This window comes from Acomys minous (assembly GCF_964271855.1).
Source record: "Acomys minous genome assembly, chromosome: 10".
Lineage (NCBI taxonomy): Eukaryota > Metazoa > Chordata > Mammalia > Rodentia > Muridae > Acomys > Acomys minous.
Genome location: NC_140491.1, coordinates 23,562,790 through 23,585,148, shown reverse-complemented (window position 1 = coordinate 23,585,148; position 22,359 = coordinate 23,562,790). Strand labels below are relative to the sequence as shown.

General features: G+C 46.7%; 1 protein-coding gene across 2 annotated transcripts in view; it reads right to left on the bottom strand.

Annotated features, from left to right (window-relative positions):
- FAM184B (family with sequence similarity 184 member B) overlaps positions 1 to 17,316 on the bottom strand; it is a 116,745-nt gene extending 99,429 nt beyond the window's left edge. The window contains exons 1-3 of one of the 2 annotated variants that reach the window (XM_084799716.1): positions 17,121 to 17,316; positions 16,336 to 16,464; positions 16,002 to 16,111 (exon numbers count right to left, since the gene is read on the bottom strand). In XM_084799716.1, the coding sequence (XP_084655842.1) occupies positions 16,002 to 16,111; positions 16,336 to 16,464; positions 17,121 to 17,169 (288 nt within the window). In that variant the 5' untranslated portion in view covers positions 17,170 to 17,316. Of the gene's footprint in view, positions 1 to 16,001; positions 16,313 to 16,335; positions 16,465 to 17,120 lie in introns of those variants that run through there. The other variant, XM_084799717.1, reaches the window with a different exon arrangement.
- Positions 17,317 to 22,359: the final 5,043 nt, after the last annotated feature.

Sequence of the window (22,359 nt, the reverse complement as noted above, 5' to 3'; positions counted from 1 at the left end):
GGAGTGACCCACTTCCGCCGACAAAGCTCTACTTCCTAAAGGATTCATAACCTCCCCAAACCGTTCAAACACATGAGCAACATTTTGGGCAACATTTCGCGTTCAGACATAAAAACAGGTGCTACTCTTGGGGGCTTGAGGGAAGGCTGTTGTAGTAAAAGAGGTAACACTTAGGGGTAGGAAATCGCCACCTCAAGTGATCACGGTAAATACTTTATTATAGATGAACACATTTTATTCTAAGTGAAACTAAAATTTTGCTTTGAAAGAAACCATTGAGTTTTACATTTTATAATGATGTGCTTTGGTTCCTATTAAAAGATCATTATTGCAATATAAGGGGTGTGAGTAATCAATGAAAATGTCACAGCAGGAGTTGAGGGCCAGAAGTGAAAACTTGAACTAGACTGTAGAGGTAAAAATGGAGTATAGAAGTAGACTAGGGTGTTTTTTTTGGGGGGGAGGGTAAAGTCCTAAGGAATTAGTTCAGAACTACATTTTAAAATTAGGCAGACATAACTCCATGTTTTGTTTCTATTCTTAATGGTTTTATGAGGATCTAATTTTTATACCAGGCAACTTATTAAATTCGGAGGTTAAGTATAAAGTATTATTTGTAGGTTAATTAATACAGTATATCTACTCCTACATGGTTTAACCCTCAATTGAACCCTTATGCCAAATAAGGGTGGCACCTGCCTTTAATCACAGCACCCAGCAGGCACAAGGAGGTGGACCTCTGTGAGTTTGACACCAGCCAGGTCTACACAGTGGGCTATAGGCCAGCCAGGACTACATAGTGAGACTCTTAAAAAAGAAGGAGGAGGGAGGAGGAAGAGGAGGAGGAAGAAGAAGAAGAGGAGGAGGAAGAGGAGGAGGAGGAAGAAGAGGAGGAAGAGGAGGAGGAAGCCCTTAGCCATTCCCCATATCACATTTGAATTTCACTCCTCAGCATGCATACCCGTCAACAGTGCATTTTGTATAATTTATTCACCTACTTTTTGGTTGACATACATTTAGTTTGTGGTATTTTTTAGCAATATAATAAGCAGTCTTTCTATGAACATCCATCTACTAATTTATATGGAGGCAGGTGTTTTCATTTCTCTTGGGTACTCGGGGAATATAGTTGAACATTCTGTTCAACTATTTAGGTTACCGTTGAACACTTTCCTGAAGTGGCCACACCATTCGGTATCCCTAGCAGCAATATAGGAGGCTTTGAGATCACCCTGGTTGCTGCTGTGTGAAGAAAAGACTGAACCAAGGCTGCAGAGTGGACATGGGGGAGGAGGGAGAAGACAGGAAGTGCAATGCAAAGTTGAAACATCTTAGTAGGGTTCAAAGACACTCAGCTTTGAGGGCATCTTATACTGTCTTACAGCATGATGCAGAGAACAGCCAGAAGTCTTTACACCACAGGTTATATCATGACATTTCAAGATTCCAACAGAGTGGGCTTGTTAAAACAGATCTGTAGTTTTCTGCCAGGGACCAAAAGGCCTGAGGCCGACTCCCACCCATTCAGTATTTGCAGCAAACATCCTGCTGGGCCACTCATTAGGTATGCAAGGCATCCGGCTTAGTCCTGAGAAGACAGCGATCTGATCCTAAGATATTCACAGAGACATCCTGCTTTGTCTCACCTGGAAGACCCCTCCCCTTGCAAATGTTCCCGGGGCTCAACCCAGAAGATTTTGTACTTTTCCACTACTCCCTTGCGTACCCCGCCCGCCCTAAAGCAGGTTTTAAAAAGCCTGCCCTTACCTTTAATAAACGAGCTCTTGACAAGCAATTGTTCGCTTGAGCTACTGTCTCTCTCCCGCCCATGTCTTTATGTACAGGTTGCGACCCCCCTCGATCCCCCAATAACTGACCAGCTGGACTGGTTGGTGGACTAATTATCGTTACATGGATTAATTTCATCTGGCGACCACGAAGGGACTCGAGGTGCGGGTTTCTCCCCGAACGGATTAAGGGACCGGTCCACAGGAGTTTTCATGACCAGCCGAGCTCGCCCGGCCGGCTTCGTCATTAGGTGAGTCATCCGTTCGCATATCTCAAGAATGGGCCATTCGCTGTCCAAGGAAGCAAAGTTCATAAAAGGCTTAAAGGACGTACTCAGAGAGAGAGGTATTAGGGTAAAAAAGAAACATTTGATTGAGTTTTTTGTTTTTATTGACCAGACCTGTCCCTGGTTCATGATTGATGGACCTACTATTCATTCTGAAAAGTGGCAGAAGGTGGGGCGTGAGCTTAATGCACTTATTAAAAAAGATGGTAATACAGCGGTGTCGAACAGTATTTTTTCTTATTGGGGCCTTATACGGGACATAATTGAGTCCGGCGAAAACGAAAGCGGAGAGAGGCAGCTCCTCTCCGTGGCTGAACTCTGCCTGCGCGAATCTCTCCCTCCTTCTCGTGTTCCTTCCTGTTCCTCTTTGCAGGGTTCCTCTCTTCCTACATCCTCGGAGCCCTTAAAAAATCTTTCCCCTGCGCCTGCGTCCAAGCCTTCCCCTTCCTCCCGCCGTCTCTATCCGTCGCTTCCTCCCACCCATGAGGACCCCATTTCCGCTATGGAACGCGGGTGTTCACCACTTTGTGCCCCTGTTTTTCCCCCAAAAAGGGCACCCTCTGTCCGATCCGGTCCGCCAGCCTCTCCTGTTCCTTCTCCGTCGGCCGCCCCTTCACGAGCCTCCCGCCATTCCGCCATTTTCCTTTCTCAGGCCCCAGATGAGCCCTTGGATCCGGATGCTGCTGCCACCCTTGAGGAGGAGGCTGCTCGACATCATTCCGATGATGGCCTCCTCCGCGCGGCGCCAACCTTTCCCTCCTCTACCTTGCTCACTCTTCCCCCTCCCCTTACTAAGCCCTACCCTGCCTCCCGGCTCCCGCCACCTTGTTCCCTCCCAAACTGCTTTTGCCAGACGGAGGCTCATCTCCAACACCAGATCTCCCATGCGACGAAGATTCTTCAGCTTCAACAACGGCTTTCGCTTTTAACAACGCGCATTTCCTCCACAGCTCCGTTTATTTTCCCTGTCACCCGTTCCCAGAGCCAGCCCGCCCTGAGCGGGGCGAAAACTGAGGCCATTGATTCAGGCGCTGCTTTGGGAGACCCACCTGCCCCTACACCCTCCCAGTCGTCCGCGGCCCTTGTAGATTCTGATAGTGAGCATGATTCCTCAGGTTCGGAGGGAGAACAGAAAGGTGGTGGAACGGCTCCTGACCCTACCCCCACTGCTTATCATAAACTCAAATTTAAAAAGCTAGAAAAACTTAACACGGCTGTCCGTAGTTACGGACCTAATGCGCCGTTCACACTCTCCCTCCTTGATGATTTGGCAGATGGAGGTCATCTAACGCCCAACGAGTGGATCACCACTGCACAGACTGTCCTCACTCGAGGACAGTTCCTTTCTTGGAGGGCGGACTGGGCTGATCGTTGCCGTGACCTTATCCGAAAAAACGTACAGCAGGGACATCGCGAGACCCGTGAATGGTCTCTTGACAAACTCCTTGGCCAGGGCAAATATGCCACTGACGAAAAACAGCGTGCACTCCCCTTTTCCTTACTTTCACATTCTAGTTCTGCCGCTCTCGCTGCTTGGAGAACTATTGCTTCCACGGGCTCCGCCCTGTCCCCTATTACCAAGATTCTTCAGGGACCTCAGGAGCCCTTCAGCGACTTCGCTGCGCGCCTCCTGGAGGCTTCAGAAAGATCCCTTGGTCCTGGCCAGACAGACAGTAAATTTCTTACACAATTGGCCTTTGAAAATGCCAACTCAGCCTGTAAGGCAGTTCTTAGACACAAATATAAGGGCAGGGATCTTGATGAGATGATTCAGCTTTGCCGAGAGGTTGATCCCCTAACTGATAAGTTTACCAAGGCCATTATGGCCGTCGGAGCCCTCCCTAGTGGGGCCTCCTGTTACCGGTGCGGCCAACCGGGACATTTTGCCCCGCGCCTGCCCAAATGAGCGTAACCGCCCACCCTCACAGGCTGGACAGCCGCCGGTCGTTCCGCCACCCACTGGATCCCGGGGACCTGTGGCCCGGCCCCCCCCCCTACTACGCTCTGCCCTCGTTGCCGTAGAGGTCGTCATTGGGCGAACACCTGCCGTTCCACTGTTGATGCCATGGGTAACCCTCTCCCCCCGCGTTCGGGAAACTCCTCTGGGGGCCAGTCCCGGGCCCCTCACCCTATCCAATTCCAGCCTGCGTCGGGACCGGTGTCACAGGCTCCCCCCAATTTACAGACCCGCTTCCATCCACAGACCTCCTACCCCACCTCCCAAACCCAACCTCCTCCCATTCCAGCGGCGGCCCCTTGCCCTCCCCCACAGGATTGGACTTCCGTGCCACCACCTCTACAATACTGACGCCCGAGGATGGAACCTTGTCCTTGCCTGTCGCCCTCTTTGGAAACCCTCCCCCTCTTCCCCTCCTGGTCCTCGGCCGTGCCTCTTCTGCCCTTATCGGGCTACTCATCTATCCCCTCGTTTTAAAACACCCGCTCCCTTCTCCTACGCTCCTCCTTGCCGCCGCTACCCAGGGCCCTCTCTCCATCTCTCCTGGTCAGATTCTGGCCTGGGCCCTTCCGTTAACCCTGGCTGACTCTGTTGTCTCTCCTCCCACCACCCCGACTCCCTCCCTGCCCCCCTCCACTTTTTGGGTCCAACGCTTAACTTCTGATAGACCCCATCTTACACTAAGGCTTGATGGCCGCCCCTTTGAAGGCATCATTGATTCCGGGGCAGATTCGACGGTCCTGTCCCAATCTTCTTGGCCCTCGTCTTGGCCCTGTCAGCCCTCCCTTACTCACCTTCAGGGCATCGGAATATCTACCAATACCCTTCAAAGTTCTAAGGTCCTTCGCTGGACTGACCCTGATGGCCAGACAGGGACGGTGCAACTGTTCATTGTCCCAGGGTTACCCGTTAATCTGTGGGGCCGGGACATACTCTCTCAGATGGGGGTCTTTATCTATAGCCCCTCCTCTCCTGTCACGCATCAGCTTTTGGATCAAGGCTATTTGCCAGGCCAGGGCCTCGGCAAGCTGGGACAGGGGCATCTCGAGCCCATTGTCCCTATGCCTAGGATTAGTCGCCAAGGGCTGGGATATGAACAAAATTTTTTATAAGGGCCACTTCTCCCCCTGCACTCCAGGCCGATAAAATTACTTGGAGAACTGATTCTCCTGTCTGGATCGATCAGTGGCCCCTTCCTTCCCGTAAACTGGCCGCAGCCTCAAGGCTGGTGCAGGAGCAACTTGATGCAGGCCATGTTGAGCCCTCTACTTCCCCCTGGAACACCCCCATTTTTGTCATCCAAAAAAAGAATGGTGCCTGGCGACTCCTCCAGGACCTCAGGGAAATTAACAAGACCATGATGCCCATGGGAGCTCTGCAGCCTGGTCTCCCCTCTCCTGTAGCTATCCCTAAAGGATTTCATAAACTTGTTCTCGACCTTAAAGATTGCTTCTTTTGCATTCCCCTACACCCTGACGATTCCAAACGTTTTGCCTTTAGCCTCCCTGTTGTTAATCATGTGGGGCCCTCACCCAGATTTCAATGGCGGGTACTTCCTCAGGGCATGGCCAACAGTCCCACTCTTTGTCAAAAATATGTAGCCCAGGCCATCGACCCGCTACACCTTAGGTACCCACATTTATATATTATTCATTACATGGATGACATCTTACTTGCTGGCCCTAACACGGCTGAGCTCTCTCTAGTCACCCAGGAACTTGTTAAGAGTTTGGGTCATCTGGGACTTAAAATTGCCCCAGACAAAATACAACAACACCCCCCTTTTCTTTTTCTGGGCTATGAACTTGGGACCTCTTCAGTCAGGACCCAAAAGGTCCAGCTCCGCCGAGACACCCTTAAAACACTTCATGACTTCCAGCAGCTTTTGGGGGACATAAACTGGCTGCGCCCCTACCTTAAGCTCACTACTGGAGAGCTTAAACCCCTTTTTGATATTTTAAAAGGCAACTCTGACCCTTCTTCACCACGCAGTCTCACTGCTGAAGCTTCAGTGGCCCTACAAAAGGTCGAAGACGCCATCTTCCACCAGTCCATCTCCTATTATGACCCTACCCAGCCTTTCGCGCTCATAATTTTTCCTTCCCTCTTTGCCCCCACAGGACTGCTCTGGCAACGGACCCCTCTCTTTTGGCTTCATCTCCCCTCCTCCTCCACTAAGGTCCTTCCTACCTATCCTACTCTGGTTGCGTCTCTCATTCGACAGGGGCGGGAAGCGGCCACCAGGCTTTTCGGAAGGGACCCTCACTCTATTATCACGCCTTACTCGGCCACACAAATAAGGTGGCTTTTTCAAAATTCAGATGATTGGGCGGTCTCCTGTATTTCTTTTTGCGGCCTATTAGATAATCATTATCCCCCAGATAAACTAATTCAATTCCTGCAGCGACAACCTGTCATCTTCCCGAGAGTCACCCGCTCCAAACCCCTCCCCCAAGCTTCCCTGGTTTTTACTGATGGCTCCTCTACCGGGGTTGCTACCCTTTCTGTGGACGGAGCTATCCTGCAAAAACAAACCCCCCATACCTCTGCTCAGCTTGTTGAGCTGGAAGCTGTTGCACACGCCTTTACATTGCTTCCCCATACTCCCTTTAATCTATATACTGATAGTGCCTATGTAGCATCCTCTGTTCCACTCCTCGAGACGGTTCCTCATATTAAGCCTGCTACTAATGCCTCCCCTCTCTTCTCCCGTATCCAACAGCTTATTCTTTTGCGCTCTCAGCCTTTTTTCGTTGGTCATATTCGCGCTCACTCTACCCTGCCAGGGCCTCTGACTACACTTAATGCCCAGGTGGACTCAGCCACGCGCCCCCTGCTTTCAGGGCTGGCCGTTCCATCCGACAGCGACCCCGTTGCTATGGCCAGGGAGGCTCACGCCCTCCACCACCTTAATTCCCAAAGCCTCCGCCACATGTTCTCCATCACTCGGGAACAAGCCCGGGCTATTGTTAAAGAATGCCAGGCATGTGTCACCTTTCTTCCCGAGCCACATACGGGAGTCAACCCTCGTGGTCTCATGCCTGGACAGGTCTGGCAAATGGATGTTACTCATTTCTCCTCTTTTAAGAAACTTAAGTATATTCATGTGTCTATAGATACTTTTAGTGGATTTATTTGCGCCTCTCCGCACGCTGGAGAGGCTACTAGAGATGTTATTGATCATGTTTTGTATTGCCTTACTGTTGCCCCCAAACCCTTTACATTAAAGACTGATAACGGCCCTGGGTATACAAGCTCTGCCTTCAAGTCCTTTTGTGCCCAACTGCAGATTAAACATGTTACGGGGATACCTTACAATCCCCAAGGACAAGGAATTGTCGAGAGGGCCCATCAGACACTTAAAGCAATGCTTAATAAATTACAGTTTTCCAAAGGAATCCTATATCCCTCTACAGCAGGGCCTCGCCTGCTTCTCAATCATGCATTGTTCATCCTAAATTTTCTACAAAAGGATGATCTTGGCCATTCGGCGGCCGATCGCCTTTGGCACTCCTCCACCTCCTCCACCTATGCCAAGGCTCTGTGGAAGGATCCACTGACCCACCGATGGCATGGACCCGACCCAGTCCTTATTTGGGGCAAAGGTCATGCCTGCATTTATGATCAGAAAGAACAAAATGCGCGCTGGTTACCTGAGCGCCTAGTCAAACCTTTTAACCCCCCTCTCCCAGGGAACTCCCCTGAGGAAAAGATGTAATTGTGCTCTTTTTTAGGATAAAAAAGATACCGCCGATGCATCACGTTGCTACTCACCACGTCGCTCCTTTGCCTCTGCCTCCCTGAAGTGATTCTCGCCGCATTTCTGCGCCAACCTCAGCCTTATACAATCTATAATTTTATCTGGGTCATTATTAACCAAGCGGGAGATATTGTTAGTTCCTCCTCCTCTCAGGGCATTAATCCCCAGTGGCTCGATTTACAGGTTGACCTCTGTGCCCTGGCCCTGGGAGGCCCCTCTTCTTGGGGCGTGGAAGACATTTTTTTTCTCTCGCTCAGTTGGTGGTCCCAGTCCCGGCTGCTGTAATGACCTGGAGCGCATCATGCTCCACAAAACCTTACACCAAGATGGGATTGCTTGGGCCGGAGGGCTCTATGTTTTCCCGGGACCCTCTCATCGCTGTGGTGGGGCCCAAGATTTTTACTGTGCCTCTTGGGGGTGTGAGACCACTGGCGACACGTACTGGAAGCCATCCTCTTCTTGGGACCCTTAAAGACCTTTGCAATGTAGCTCGTTCAGTCACCAATGGCTGGTGCAACCCCCTGACCATTCGCTTCACTGAGCCCGGTAAACGTGCCATTTGGACGGGTCGTGGATTTGAATGGGGCCTCCGTGTTTATAAATCAGAGTACGATTTTGAACTTACGTTCAGGTTACACCTCCTGAAAGAAGGTACCCAGTAAGGGCGCTGCAGTGGTTGGGCCTAATCATATTTTCCATCATCCTGTTCCCGTTCCTGCTCCTGACCCGCCCCCCCCCCCCCCCCGCCTAAACCCGCCACCCCCATGCCTCCCTCCCCTCCCACCCCCTCCCTTCCGACCTACCCTCCCCCTGGGCCCCCCCCCCCATTTCGGCTGATGTCATTCCCCAGTTGACAAATGCCTCCATATGGGCTTTAAAAAAAAAAAAAAAAAAAAAAAAAAAATGAATGACTCCTCCTTGTCATTTCCTGAATGTTGGATGTGTTTCTCCCCCTCCCCGCCCTTTTACGAGGGTATTGCTCTTCTTTCCACCTTGCTCTTTACTAATGTTACCTCACCCTCACCGGCTTAGCTCCCGACAATCGCATTACCCTCCAGCCTGTTTCCGGCATAGGTACTTGCCTCCTGGGTCCCCATATGCTCCCTCCCCCAACCTCTTCCCCTCAGCGACGTTCGCGCCCAGACTGTCATTCCCGACCTCTCCCTCCCCTACATTCTCGCGCCAAATAACACCCATTTTGCTTGTTCCTCTGGTTTAACCTCGATCGTCTATGCCCCTACCTTCCTTTCCTCCAAAGACTGGTGTGTCCTTGTTATTCTTCTTCCCCGTTTTACTATTCATGACCCCGACTCATTTTTAAATTTTCTGAAAGGGGGAATTTCCCCAACCCTAACCTTGCCTCCCCCTGGCTTACTACCCTTCTCCTCACCCTGCTCGGGCCCCTCGTTGGTGTTCTCCTTCTATTATCCTTTGGCCCATGGACTTTAAACCGTCTTACAGGGTTTGTTAAAAGTCAGGTTGAAGCTGCCACCAAGAATATCCAGGTTCACTACCGCAGCCTGGAGACTGAGGACTCAAATGAGACTTCTATTTCCATCCAGGAGATTTCACCTACGCCTCAGTCGGTTAACTACGGGCGGCCTTTGCAGTTCCTATGGGCGGCCTTTGCAGTTCCCGAGGATGCAGAATGCTGGATGGTGAGCCTGGTTGTGCCCTCGGTGCCTTTGGTAAACCTGTGCAAGCCCTCCCCTATATCTTTTGGCCTGAGCCCACCTTGACCTGACCCGCGATAGTGCCTGGTAAGTCAGAGACGGAGCGTTCGAATAAGCCTCGGTTATCAGACGTCGGTCGGTCCTTGGTGGGAGGACAGACCATAGGCGTGGTAAGATTGAGCATCGATCCTCTAGCAGGCTCAGGCCATCGCGAGGCCCCCTCTCCTTGGGAATTTGGCCGGTCCAGAATAACTGTTGTCCTGAAACATTGGACATCTTAAATATACCGCCATCCTGTAACAATGACTGGTGACCTCCTAAAGGTCATTCGCTGGGCTGTAAGGTCTCCCTCAGGCCAAAGTAAACAAAAGGGGTGAAGATGCCAGGGACCAAAAGGCCTGAGGCCGACTCCCACCCATTCAGTATTTGCAGCAAACATCCTGCTGGGCCACTCATTAGGTATGCAAGGCATCCGGCTTAGTCCTGAGAAGACAGCGATCTGATCCTAAGATATTCACAGAGACATCCTGCTTTGTCTCACCTGGAAGACCCCTCCCCTTGCAAATGTTCCCGGGGCTCAACCCAGAAGATTTTGTACTTTTCCACTACTCCCTTGCGTACCCCGCCCGCCCTAAAGCAGGTTTTAAAAAGCCTGCCCTTACCTTTAATAAACGAGCTCTTGACAAGCAATTGTTCGCTTGAGCTACTGTCTCTCTCCCGCCCATGTCTTTATGTACAGGTTGCGACCCCCCTCGATCCCCCAATAACTGACCAGCTGGACTGGTTGGTGGACTAATTATCGTTACATGGATTAATTTCAGTTTTCAAAGTACAACTGCTTAAACATCTGTCCCCAAACAAGCTTCTGCAAGCACAGAAATAGTTTTAGAGAAGTAGACAGAGTCAAGTCAGAGGGTGCAATAAAAATTTCGATTCCTTGCAAGTTACCAAAAAGAGACTCGATACCCTAAGAGCATATATAGGGGATGGAGGTCTCCCTCAATCATAGACATAGAGGAGGGGAGAAGGGGGGAAGTGAGAGGGAGGGAAGAATGGGAGGAAACAGGAGAAGGGCTAACAATCAAGATGTAATACGAATAAATTAATAAAAAAAAAATTTCGACTCCTTTAAGCCAGGGAAACACAGGGCTCAAACGGCAGCCTGTGAAGGAGGATGTCTTTGGTAAAGGCTTCCAAGGCCTTGCTGGTCTCTAGTTTACTGGGGTAACAGTTTACTGGGCTCCGTTCACCCTCTGCAGTGCAGCCGGCTCAGGATAGGAAGTCAAACAGCTGCTAGGCTTACAATCCGCTGGCACACACTGGGTTGAAACAACTCCTACCCTAGGAAGCCTCATATCAAATCACCAGGGCAGAATCCAGTTTAGGATCACCACTGCAGTCGGTGAGCACATGTGCGTGTGCATGCTTGAGTGCTTGTGTGTGTGTGTGTGTGTGTGTGTGTGTGTGTGTGTGTGTGTGTGCACGCGCGTGCTTTACTGAAGATCAATTGATCTAGGGCCTTGTGTATGCTAGGCAAGCACACTATCGTTGACATACATCCTGGCTTTTAAAAATTTTTAATTTGAGACAAGGCTAACTAAGTTGCCTAGGCTTTTGTAGCCAGGGCCCGCCTTGAACTTGTAACACACTTGCCTCACCTCAGCCTCTCAAATAGAGGGGATCTGCGCTGTAACACCCACCAGACTGCTGTGCTGCTAAAAGCTCTCCAGGTGGTTTTCATGTGCATTTTGGATTTTGGATCATTTGATTATTTACTTGCTAGACTACCAACAGTATTTTACTATGACATAAAATTAAGGACTTTATTATTTTAGGAGACATGTAACTACATTTTCTTAGGAATCAGTATAATGAAAGAAATCGTAAGCAAATATATGGGAAGAACTGTTAAAAAAATGCATATGGCTGTTTTGCCTGTACGTAAGCAGTGTACCCTGCATGAGGACTGCTCTCAGAGGCCAGGAGAAGGTGTAAAAACCCCTAAGAATGGAGTTACTGATGGCTGCGAGGGTTCATGTGGGTCTGGGATTCAACCCTTTGTCCTCTGAAAAGCAGATAGTGCTAGGAACCACTGAGCCACCTCTCCAGCCCCATACACGGAAGAAAATTTAATTTAACAAATTTAGCAAGTTTCTATTCTGTGCCTGTTACTATATCAACTTCTAGAGAAACGGATGAGAAAAAAGAATTACCATATCATAAACACATTTAAAATAAAAAGACTTTCCAGGGATTTAAAAAAAAAAAAGAAAAAGTAGAACTTAAAAATAAATATGATCCAACTTTTAGAGACAAGACGTTTCAGGGGTATGAATGTGTATTCACAAAAGCCAAGAAACACACCCAAGTGTCTGCAGATGGATGAGAAGAGAAAACGTGTTATCTACACACAACAGTGTACCATGCACTCACAAAACAGAATGAGGTCCTGCCGTGTGGGGCTTTGGGGACGGAGCTGGAAGGCATGATGGTAACGGAAACAAGTTAGGCACAGAAAGACAGGTACTTTACTTATGAACTGCACGTTCTTACACGTAGCAGCTAAAACGACTAATTTCAAGAAGGCGGAACCTAGAATAGTGGTTCCCAGAGGCTAGGAAGAGTCCAGAGGAAGGAGAGAAGCTACTTATTGCATACAGAGGGATGGTTGGGGTAGATGGAACGCCTTGCAGTGTTCCAGAGAACCACAGGGAAACTACGGTGAACAACAGATAACTGTGTCTTTCAAAATAGCCAGAGAAGAGGTTGCATAGTCTCACCACAAGGAAGCAGCAAATAGTTGAGGTGATGGAGACACTGCTATCCCAGCTGCATATTTGAAACATCACACTGTATCTCACAAATATGTACAGATTTTAATGCATCAGTTAAAAATTAAAAATAAGCACTAAGAGTGAGAGTTGAGTACCCAGCGAAGGCCGGAATTGTCCTTGACTGTCGTGTCAGAGTTTGGAATGGGCGTATGTACTAGGAAATTTTGCTTTAAAAGTGAGCTGCAAAATGTAGAATGATGCCTGGGGGGAAACTTCCGAATTTCTTAGAAAGCTAAACAGAAATTTAGCAGAGAAATGAACAATTTTACTTTTAAGCATGTATCCAAAGGCACAGAAAGGCTTGCATAAGAATTTAAAGTGTTCATAGCAATACAGATCACGACAGGCATAAAAAGTAGAATCCAGAATTATCAATTGGTTGAGTAGATGAACAAAACGTGAGATAACTATATAAGAGATATATGCATGAAAAATGAAAAGAAGTGAATTGATGACATTTGCTAGAACATGAATGGTCCTCAAAGAAAAAAGCCAGAAACGATGATTAAATAGTATATTATTTCATTTATGTGAAATGCCTAGAAGAGACAAACCAGCATATTTTGGCTGGAGAGATGGCTCAGTGGCTAAGAACATTTGCTGAACAGCCATGAGAACCAGAGTTCAAATCCCAGCACCCGTACGCCAAGGTGTGACACCAGCTCGGAGATGACTAGAGATAAAAAGAGAAGTGAGCCTTGCTTGCTGCCAGCCTAGATGAGAAAACCTTGCCTCAGAAGACTAGGCAGGGAGCGATAACGGAGGACACTTGATGGTCTCCTGGCCGCCGCCATGCGCACACACAGCATGTGTATATACTTACCCAGACACCTATACACAAAAAATAATTAAATAAGTAATTCTTTTGGAAAGTGACAGAAAATAATAAAAGGCCCTTAGTGATGGGGGTGTGAATAGAATCTAAGTTCAGATGTGCATACAAGATGGACTTGTAGCCAACGATTCATAAAAAAAGTCTAGTTGGAGAACAAATTTACTAAAAACATGTTGAATTACATTAACAGGTGAAGGAAGCTCTTTTATAGGAAAATTCACTTCAATAACTTTAATAGAAAACATCATAGTTAAGTAACTATGTTGAAATACTAAAGAAAATTCTGCGACTGAGTTGAATAAAGCCCTGGGCTCTCAAAACACTCATAGAGTAGAAATCATTTTACTAATCTTACAGAACACAGCAATAGAGGCTAAGAAAGAAAGAAATAAAAGAATGACAAAGAAAAACCACAAAGAATAGTATTAATCACCTGAATTAAAATCACCTATCAAAGAAAAACTCACTGAAAAACTAACTGTGCGAACATAGAAAATATGCACCATACAAACAGTAGGCAAACAACAACAACAAAAAGAAAAAAAAAAAGAAAGAAAAAGAAAAAAGAAAAAAAAAGAGTGGCTTATCAGAAATCAAACTTAATGAAATTAGCATGAAAAGTGGCAATGAGATGCACTACACAGTAAGGCTCAGTGGTGATTTGTAATGGAGAATAGGCTCTGCTCTGAGAAATATTCTGCTTATGGACCAGGCATGGTGTCTGCCTTCCATATCACTGGGTCTTCATGGCTTAGCAAAATAGGAAGCTCATAAATATTAGTGAGTTGAATCACTACCCAAATACATGGAAACGACCTGTTTATGTGCCTGACATACCACACAAGAAGGGGCTATGGTTTCCTTAGGGTTTCTATTGCTGTGATAAAACACAACCACCCTAAGCGACTTGGAGAAGAAAGGGTTTATGTCTTACCATTGGTGGTCTGTCATGGAAGGAAGTCAGGGAAGGAACCCAGAGGCAGAAACTAAAGCAGAGGCCATGGAGGAATGACTGGCTTGCCCAGCCTGCTTTCTTACGGTATCCACGGCTACCAGCCCAGGGATAGCACCACCCACAGTCAGCTAGACCCACCAACTGTAATTTCTAAAAATGTACTACAGACTTGCCTGCCTACAGGGTAATCTTACAGAGGCATTTTTCTCAATTAAAGAGTCTCTTTTCCAAAATGACTCTACCAGGCAGGACAGGAGGTGCCTAGGTTTTATGGCACCAATATTTAATATATGGAACTGGAGAGTGGTTAACAGTACTTGCTGCTTTCCCAGAGGATCTGAGTTTGATTCCTGGCAACCAGCGGTTCCCAGCCACCCGGAACTCCAGTTCCCCAAAAGGCCACAGGGTAACTACAGTGAACAACAAATAAATAAAATTCAGGCACTCCATAAATCATCAGTAGCACAATTCAAGGATGATTTCATAAAATGTCCCTTGTTTCTGCACACAAGGACATGCCTATTGTCTCTGCGTTCACAGAAGGCATAACTTGAAGCATCACATGCAGCGCTTGTTCTGTAATTTAAATTTCTCTTGCTATTTTCAAGGCCTGCTTCCCTCCAAAAACACTTCAGCTTTTTGAAGGCAGGGAAGGTGCCAATACTATAATTGCCTTTCCAGGTACTGAGATGAATTTTTTTATAGTAAACTAAAGTGCAGTTTTGGATTGGTGCTATTTGATAACTGTGGGTTAGACATAGCGGCACAAGGCAAAGGCTTCCAAGAGGCGACCGTCTGGAGACAGGCTCATGTGCCAAGCACAGGAAGAAGTTCACGGGAGGGGAGGAGAAGACAGCTAGCGATGCTGTCTCAGGCCTGTGTTGTCTTCCCTTTGGCAAAGCAGTGTGGTAAGGACGCCTATCCATCCTTCAGAAAAGGAGTTGCGGAAGTGAGAGGACCAGGTTTAGGGAAGAAAGCAGAGCATGCCCTTCGTCACATTCTAGGACAAAGCCTGGGGCTGGTCTTTACTGGTAATTAAGCATTGCGCTAGGAGTTTGAGGCCAAAAGGGAAATCCCAAGTAAACCACTCATTCAGTCCACTCCAACACTACAGGAAAGGCAGGGAGGGATGTTCGTCATCTACAGACCTGTGGAGGGAATCTGTGAGGAGTTACCTAACTGGGAAATTGCAAGGGATTAACAACCTGCATTGGCAACATCTCAGACACACAACCTGGAGATATTCAACCAAGACCCTGAGATGAAGTAGGGAGATGGGCTGGCCGATCTCCCAAGGTCTCTTCCATCACTACAGTTATATACTGAATCCTACCTTTTCCCGTTTATGCTCCTACACTTGCCTGTAGTCAGTTTGATAGTAAGTCCCCTGGGCTGCCTTCCAGGTTTAGTACGATGCCATACAAGGGGGAGGGGGGGCTAGCACTCAACAAATGACTCAAATATTTGTTGAACAGAGGAAGAAGGGAATCTTATTTAAATAGGACTCACATGATCTCCCCAGCTGTAGAGCACAGAATAAAATCACAACATTCCAGGCACGATGACTTGAGCAGGGTTGACAAGGGAATACGATCTCCCCCCCTCCCTCTCTCCCTCTCTCCCTCTCTCCCTCTCTCCCTCTCTCCCTCTCTCCCCTTGGGGCTTGGGGAAACACAGCCCACCTGCTTAGCAATCAGACTGCAGGAGTTTCCTTGGCAAAGATCCTGTATGCTGCTTCCAAACGCCTTCTCTAGAAGGTCACTTCACCCAGATATAGGACAGCTTCCCTCGGTCTCAGAGACAAAGTTTGTCGGGATTCGGTGCGGGTCTCCCGTGGGGTGCGTCTGCACTCCCACCCCTACTCTGGGTGCCCCTTGGCGCACAGCTGGTCCTCCCGCAGCGCCCCGCCTTACCTTGGTGAGCTGAGCGATTTTCTTGCACATTTTCACGTGCATCTCGGGATCGCAGTCCATTTTCCAGCCCGAGCCTCCGCGGGCATCCGCTTTAGAGCTCGTGCAGTTTCCTGGAGGGTGAATTTTGCTGTTGAGGGCAGATGCCATCGCTTTAAGGAGCCCTGCACTGAAAAGCTCTGACTAGCGGCTCTCACTGCTGGCCGTGTGCACGTGCGTGCGTGCGAGTGCGGCCACTAGGGCTTTCTCCAGAGAGGCGGCACTGCAGTCCTGCCAGCACAGCCGCGTGGCTCCCTTTCCGGAGGTGTCTCCCTCCCCGGCCCACTCACGCACCCACCTTCCTCCTCTGCTCGTGCTCGTTCGCGGGCTAGCTGGCTCACGGGCACCCGCACCCTGCAGCGTATCGCTGCCTCTCTGCACGTGGGTTTTCGAGCTGCAGATGCTTCCGGGAGGGTGCGGGTTACACCTGCAAGAGGACAGCTTCTGAAGGGTGTTGGGGCGGGGAGTTGCCCTAGGCAGCTAGTTTTCTTGGGCAAATGGGTGACGCGGGGCTCCTAACTCCGTTGTGAGCCCAAGCCAAGAGGAAGAAATCCCGGCCTTAATACCTAACAGACTGGCAAATCAGAATGAAAATATCCTAAAATCCTGTGAATTGGTAGTAGTAGATGGGAGGGGCGAGGCAGCGGTCCAATGCCTGCAGTTCTGGTGCTTAGAGCTGAGGGCAAAGGTAGGAGGCGGGATATTGAAGGGCAGGGGTCGGGGTGGGGGAGCTACGCTTTGATTCAAGGAAGTCGGGATCCGGAGCTCAAAATGGGATAGTGCTGGAACCTCAGAACCATATGGCGGGACTAATTGGGAGCCCCTTCCCCGAGGCGAATGCTAGAGAGATCTCCAGCAATGTCAACTCAAAGGTCAATAGTGACAGAAACTTCGGGGAGAGAGAGCACATAATTCACAGGAGGGTTAGGGTTAGCAGCACAGATGAAGAAGTCAGCGGGTATATAGGAAAGGAAGGGACAGAGAGCATCAGAGGGGGGCAGGGCGGCGGGGGGCGGGGGGGGGGAGGCGTCCGAAAAGCCGAGACCTTCCAGTGAAAGCTACCCATCAATCGCCTGCCCTTACCTGGGCCACACCTGAGGCTGAATCCTCCACATTTTGAAGATGCTGCCATAGTTTGGGAAGGAGGTGGGTGAGGAGTCAAAACCCTTCTGGCTTTCTTGGATTTTAAGCAGTGGGCTCTGGAAACATGACAGAACCCTGGTCTGTCACCATTTTTGAGTTTGCATGGCTAATATATTTTATTTTACAAACTTGTCGCCCTCCGTACTGCAGGTGACAGTACTCATTTTTGTAGGTGAGGAAAGTTAACTATTTGATCAAGCCAGGCGATTACAAATAGCAAGCAGCTGCTTACGAAAGGTAGACACTGATACTACAGCTGTGGATTCCTACCCACTTCCTCAAGCTTTACACAGCACCCAGGTTAGCAACCAAGAGGATCTTAGGCTTTATCCTAGGACTCCTAGTAAAGGCAATGGAGGCTGACTGAGACGTGGACTCTGCTTTTCCATCACTTTCCCCTGATGGGGGGCTGCCTGGCTAGGCCACAGAGGAAACTTTATATCCTGGGGAGGAGGGGGCTCCTCTTCTCTGAGAAGGGATAGAGGAAACAGGGAGGGAGGGGGAACCACGAGGAGAGGAGGGAGGAAGGCTGTGACTGGGATGTAAAGCGAATAATTAATAAGATTTTCAAAAAGATGAAAAAAAAATGATCACTAGGAGGACCACAATTTGTTTTGGGAACAGCTGCCTCTAAGTATTTGGTGATAGCATTGCTTCCAGCTTCCTATCTTAAAATTGTGCTAGTGGCAACAGGTGTGGAACACAGTGAAAAAAGAGAGTCAGGCACTGGCACACGCACCTCCTCAGTGGGAAACACAATTGCAAAGCTCACTTGACAGAGTACACAGAGCACACGCCTTTAATCCCAGCACTCAGGAGGCAGAGACAAGCGGATGCTGTGAGTTCGAGATCAGCCTGATCTACAAAGTGAGTCCAGGACAGGCAAGGCTACCCAGAGAAACTCTGTCTTAAAAAACAAACAAAACAAAACAAACCAACCAACCAACCAACCATAGTTTTATTTCTGATCTTTTTGTAGAATTCAAATAAACGAAACTCTCCAACACCCAAAGGGGGAACAGACCTGAAACTTTCTAGTTCCGTTTGTAACAAATGTAAACGTTCCTCACTGAATGGAAAAGCCAATATTTAAATGCAGTAAAGTATTGGTAATATAGTTGATATACGGTTGAATATTGAAATGGTCACATCTTTTGAAATGAATTTAAAATGTAATGTGGGGGGGGGTGCGTGTTTTGCCTGTAGCTATGTCTGTGAACCACACGTGCTTGGAGTCCATAAGGGAACTAAAGATGGTTGGGAGCTGCTGTGTGGATGCTGGGAATTGAACCTGGGTCCTCTGGCACAGCCCGTGCTCATCTCCTCTGAGCCATTCTCTACCCGCAAATTGCTATTTCTTCTCTCTTTGCAGATCTGACCACCGTCTCGCTTGGCACTCTTCTTGTGCTACAGTGTTCCCGCCATCCCTTTTTCTATTCCAGCTGCATCTGTCTTCAAGTTTTGGCGCAAGTTACTGTTCCTGTTTCCCATGCAGCCCTGGACTGACTCGGTCAAGCAGAGATGTTTGAGCTCCCACGGCACCAGTCATTTGATGAAGCTTTTGAAATATCGTGTCTTACTAATATGTTGTCATCACTACTCTGATATTTTAAACGAAGCAACAGAAACTTGAATATTTTTTAAATTACTTTTTCCGTCTTGAAGTTTGTGATTCAGAAGTCCGGTTTTAAGCTTAGTTTAATTTCCATGCCGAGTTTAATAGTTGTTTTAAGTTAAACACCTATACAACTTTATGAACACAGGGGGAGAATTTCAGTACATGTTCTTCCTAAGTTAAAGGAACTACTGTGCAATCAGATCCACCAATTTGTGGAAGAGACCTTGTGGCAATTTTGTTCAAACTCAGTAGTTTGTCTTCCTTGGCCAACCAGTTCTTAGAAGACATTTATAAACAATTGCATTTAAAAACATTCTTGTAATAGGTAGTATGTTCATAAGGTACAGTACTCAAACACGAGCAAAAGAAAGAATGCAGCCTACCTCCCAACTCTTGTTAGTCTTCAGCTCTCCCTCCCACAGACATCACACCTGGATTTAAAGCAAGATTCTGAGCCACTGTGTACTCACGTATTACACTGACTGTGGAAAAACACAGTTCTCCCATACCACACCTCCCACTCCTCATCCTTCTTTGCTTAGACTTTCACTAGGAACTGTTTTTAATAGTAGGAGTTACGAACATGAATGCCGCCACAGCTATTCCTGCTTCTTACATAGCCTCCTTATTTAGGGTTTTAAAAAAATGATTTTTTAAACATATTTTTTATTTTATGTGAATAGATGGTCTGCTTACATATGCCTGTTTGCCATGTGTACTCCACGACACTGGAGTTCCAGATAGTGGTGCACTCTGGGAATTGAACCTTGTTCCTCTGGAAGAGCAACCAACGCTCTAAACCCCTGAGCCATCTCTCCAAGGCCCTCATTTAAGGTTTTTGAAAAACTCTACAACAGCTAGGGTTGGCTTGGGGGGATCTCACATTACTCTGAGGCACTGGCTTTGGCTTTTGGCAGACTATACAGTCGCTGCCTTTTCCTCTGTTATTCTGACATTCTGCAATTGTAAAAGATCAACAGCAGTAGTTCTACCTTTAAATAAACATCAAATTTAGTGAGATAAACACCTGCCATATTAGCAAGGAGCATACTAAATTATGGTAGTTCTAATTGCTGAACGAAACCATATAGTTTAGTAGTTTAATATGGTAGTTTATTTTTATTCATAATAAAACCATAGTCTCTGGTCCTTCAGATCAGAGGGACTGGCTCCTTCCATCTTGTGGCTCCATAGTCCTCAGGACTTGTGATCATCTGTAATTAACCTGAAAAAACAACAAATGACAAATGAGAACAAAAATCCAGCAATGGATAAAATATATTTACTTCTAAATATCTGGCAAGATATTGCAGGATCTGACAAGAGGGCTCAGCCAGTGAAAGTGCTTGCCTCCAAGACTGATGCCCTTAGTTCAATCCCTGGAATCCACATGATGGAAGGAAAGCACCAGCTCCTGCAGGCTGCCCTCCAACTAGCACCTGTGCACTGTGGCACAAATATACTTACACACACAGATGTAAATAAAGTATTAAAATGGTTTGTCCTGTAAGCCTACTGACATCCCACTGAGACTCAATTATCACAGGCAGGATTTAGCTGTTATGAGGTCTGAGAAACAGAATTCTTCTTGAGTGGCAGTTTCTCATAATTCTGCTCCAAAAGGGTAAGCACATGTTTTTTTTTTTTTGATAGACATACAAATGTGGCAAATAACTTAGCCTTATTGCTGATATGTGAATTTTCACTTTTAAACAAAGGTAACATGCTTTGTATGAGCTGAAAAACTTTTAGTGTAAAACATAAACTTTATCTCCCTAAAAGAGATAAGAATTTTTATCAGCTTCATGCACAGCTAAAGTCCCAGTGACTAGAATAGTGTTTGGCACAGCGATGCTATTCGTTACTTAAATATATCAAATGACTAACAGAATGAATACTCTTGTATCAAGAAGTGATATTTTCAGTAGAAGTATGTGAATAGCTAATAAGCATATAAAATGTGCTTACTGTGGCAAATTAAAGCCACAGTAAGATGCAACTATGCCACCACTAGAATGAGTAAAATAAAAGGCAAAATATAAAGCGTTTGCAAAGATAATTCTGAAATGAGCTTCCATGTATAGTAGAAGAGCGAAGTGCTACAACCACTTTGAAAAGTGTATGGCAGCTTTACACATCGCTTATGACAAGCCAGTTTGACTCAGGTTACATACAAGAGGAACGAGTATAAACATCCACAAAAACGTAGAGTCGTTAAGGCAACTTTATTTGTAATAATGCAAACTTGCAAAGAACTCCAATGTCAACAATGGGTGACAGATAATGAGTTGTTGTCATATGTTGATGAATTACAGAGCAGTGAAACTATGTTGAAGGAAGAAGCTGAGTATAACATATCATAGTGTATGATCTAATTCACATGGAGTTTGAGGAAAAACAGAACTAACGGACCTTTATAAAAGTAGCTATTTCTGGCAAGGTGTATAGGCTGCAGAATCAGAAATTTTTGTCCTATAAATCTGAGTGCATACATCTTGGTATAATCTTGACATTATGCCTTTGTGAAGAAACACCAAGAAGTATCCTTAGGATTGGTACACTTCATGTATTTTTCTATAGGTTACCTCTTATTTAGAAAAAAAGACGATGGACATATTGAAGTACCATGGTTTAATGATACAATAGACATGTATCACTTGCAGTAAATTTATTTTGAGATTATATAATAAAAGAATAGAAATAAAACCTTAGCTATATTTATAGAAAAAAACAAATACACAGAAATACATTATAGACCATCACTAGGTTTAACTATATATTTAATAGGAAAAGTTGTATGGGAGGTGAAAAAGAATGGCATGGTGGTTCATGACTTTAGTCCTAACACCTCAGAGGCAGAAGCAAGACTATCTCTGGTTTCAAGGCCAGCCTAGTCTGGTCTACACAGTGAGTTCCAGGTCAGCCAGAGCTACATGTTGGTACTGTCTCAACACCCACCTCTTAAAGGGAGTTCATTTCCAATCCTTTTGACTACAAAAACTAAAACTTAAATGTGAAGTTGTTAAAGTTTCTGTAATAAACCTTGTATTACTCATAAAAGTTAAAAAGATTTGCTTGAGCAAGGGGCAAAGTTCCTTTAGAAAAGTAACCTCTTGCAAACCTTTGCTTTAGAGAACAGCTTCCATTGGTGCACATCTCACGGAAAGTGAGCCTCGAAAGCAACTGTGGTGTATGCTGCCAATCGAGAAATTTAGAGCACAAATATTTTATTGTATGCTTAATGACAAATTTTATGTCTTATGATTAAACAAAACAGCATTATTTATGAAAAAATAGATTTTCAGACTTAGTCTTATGACAATGGCACTCATCTGAAACACACATTTAGCAATTTTTAAATTTGTCACTGGATGAGTTTCCCATGTGTTTATCTCTTTCCCTCATGTTCCAACACCTTTCTTACTACTTGTTCTATACGCTCAGGCGCTTTATTCTAAGTTTTCCCAGAGACTACATCTTGAACCCGCATTCTACTTACCTTCCTTTATTGATTTTTTGCTGTACACTAAAGGTTCTATAACCCCATAACTTCTTAGACTA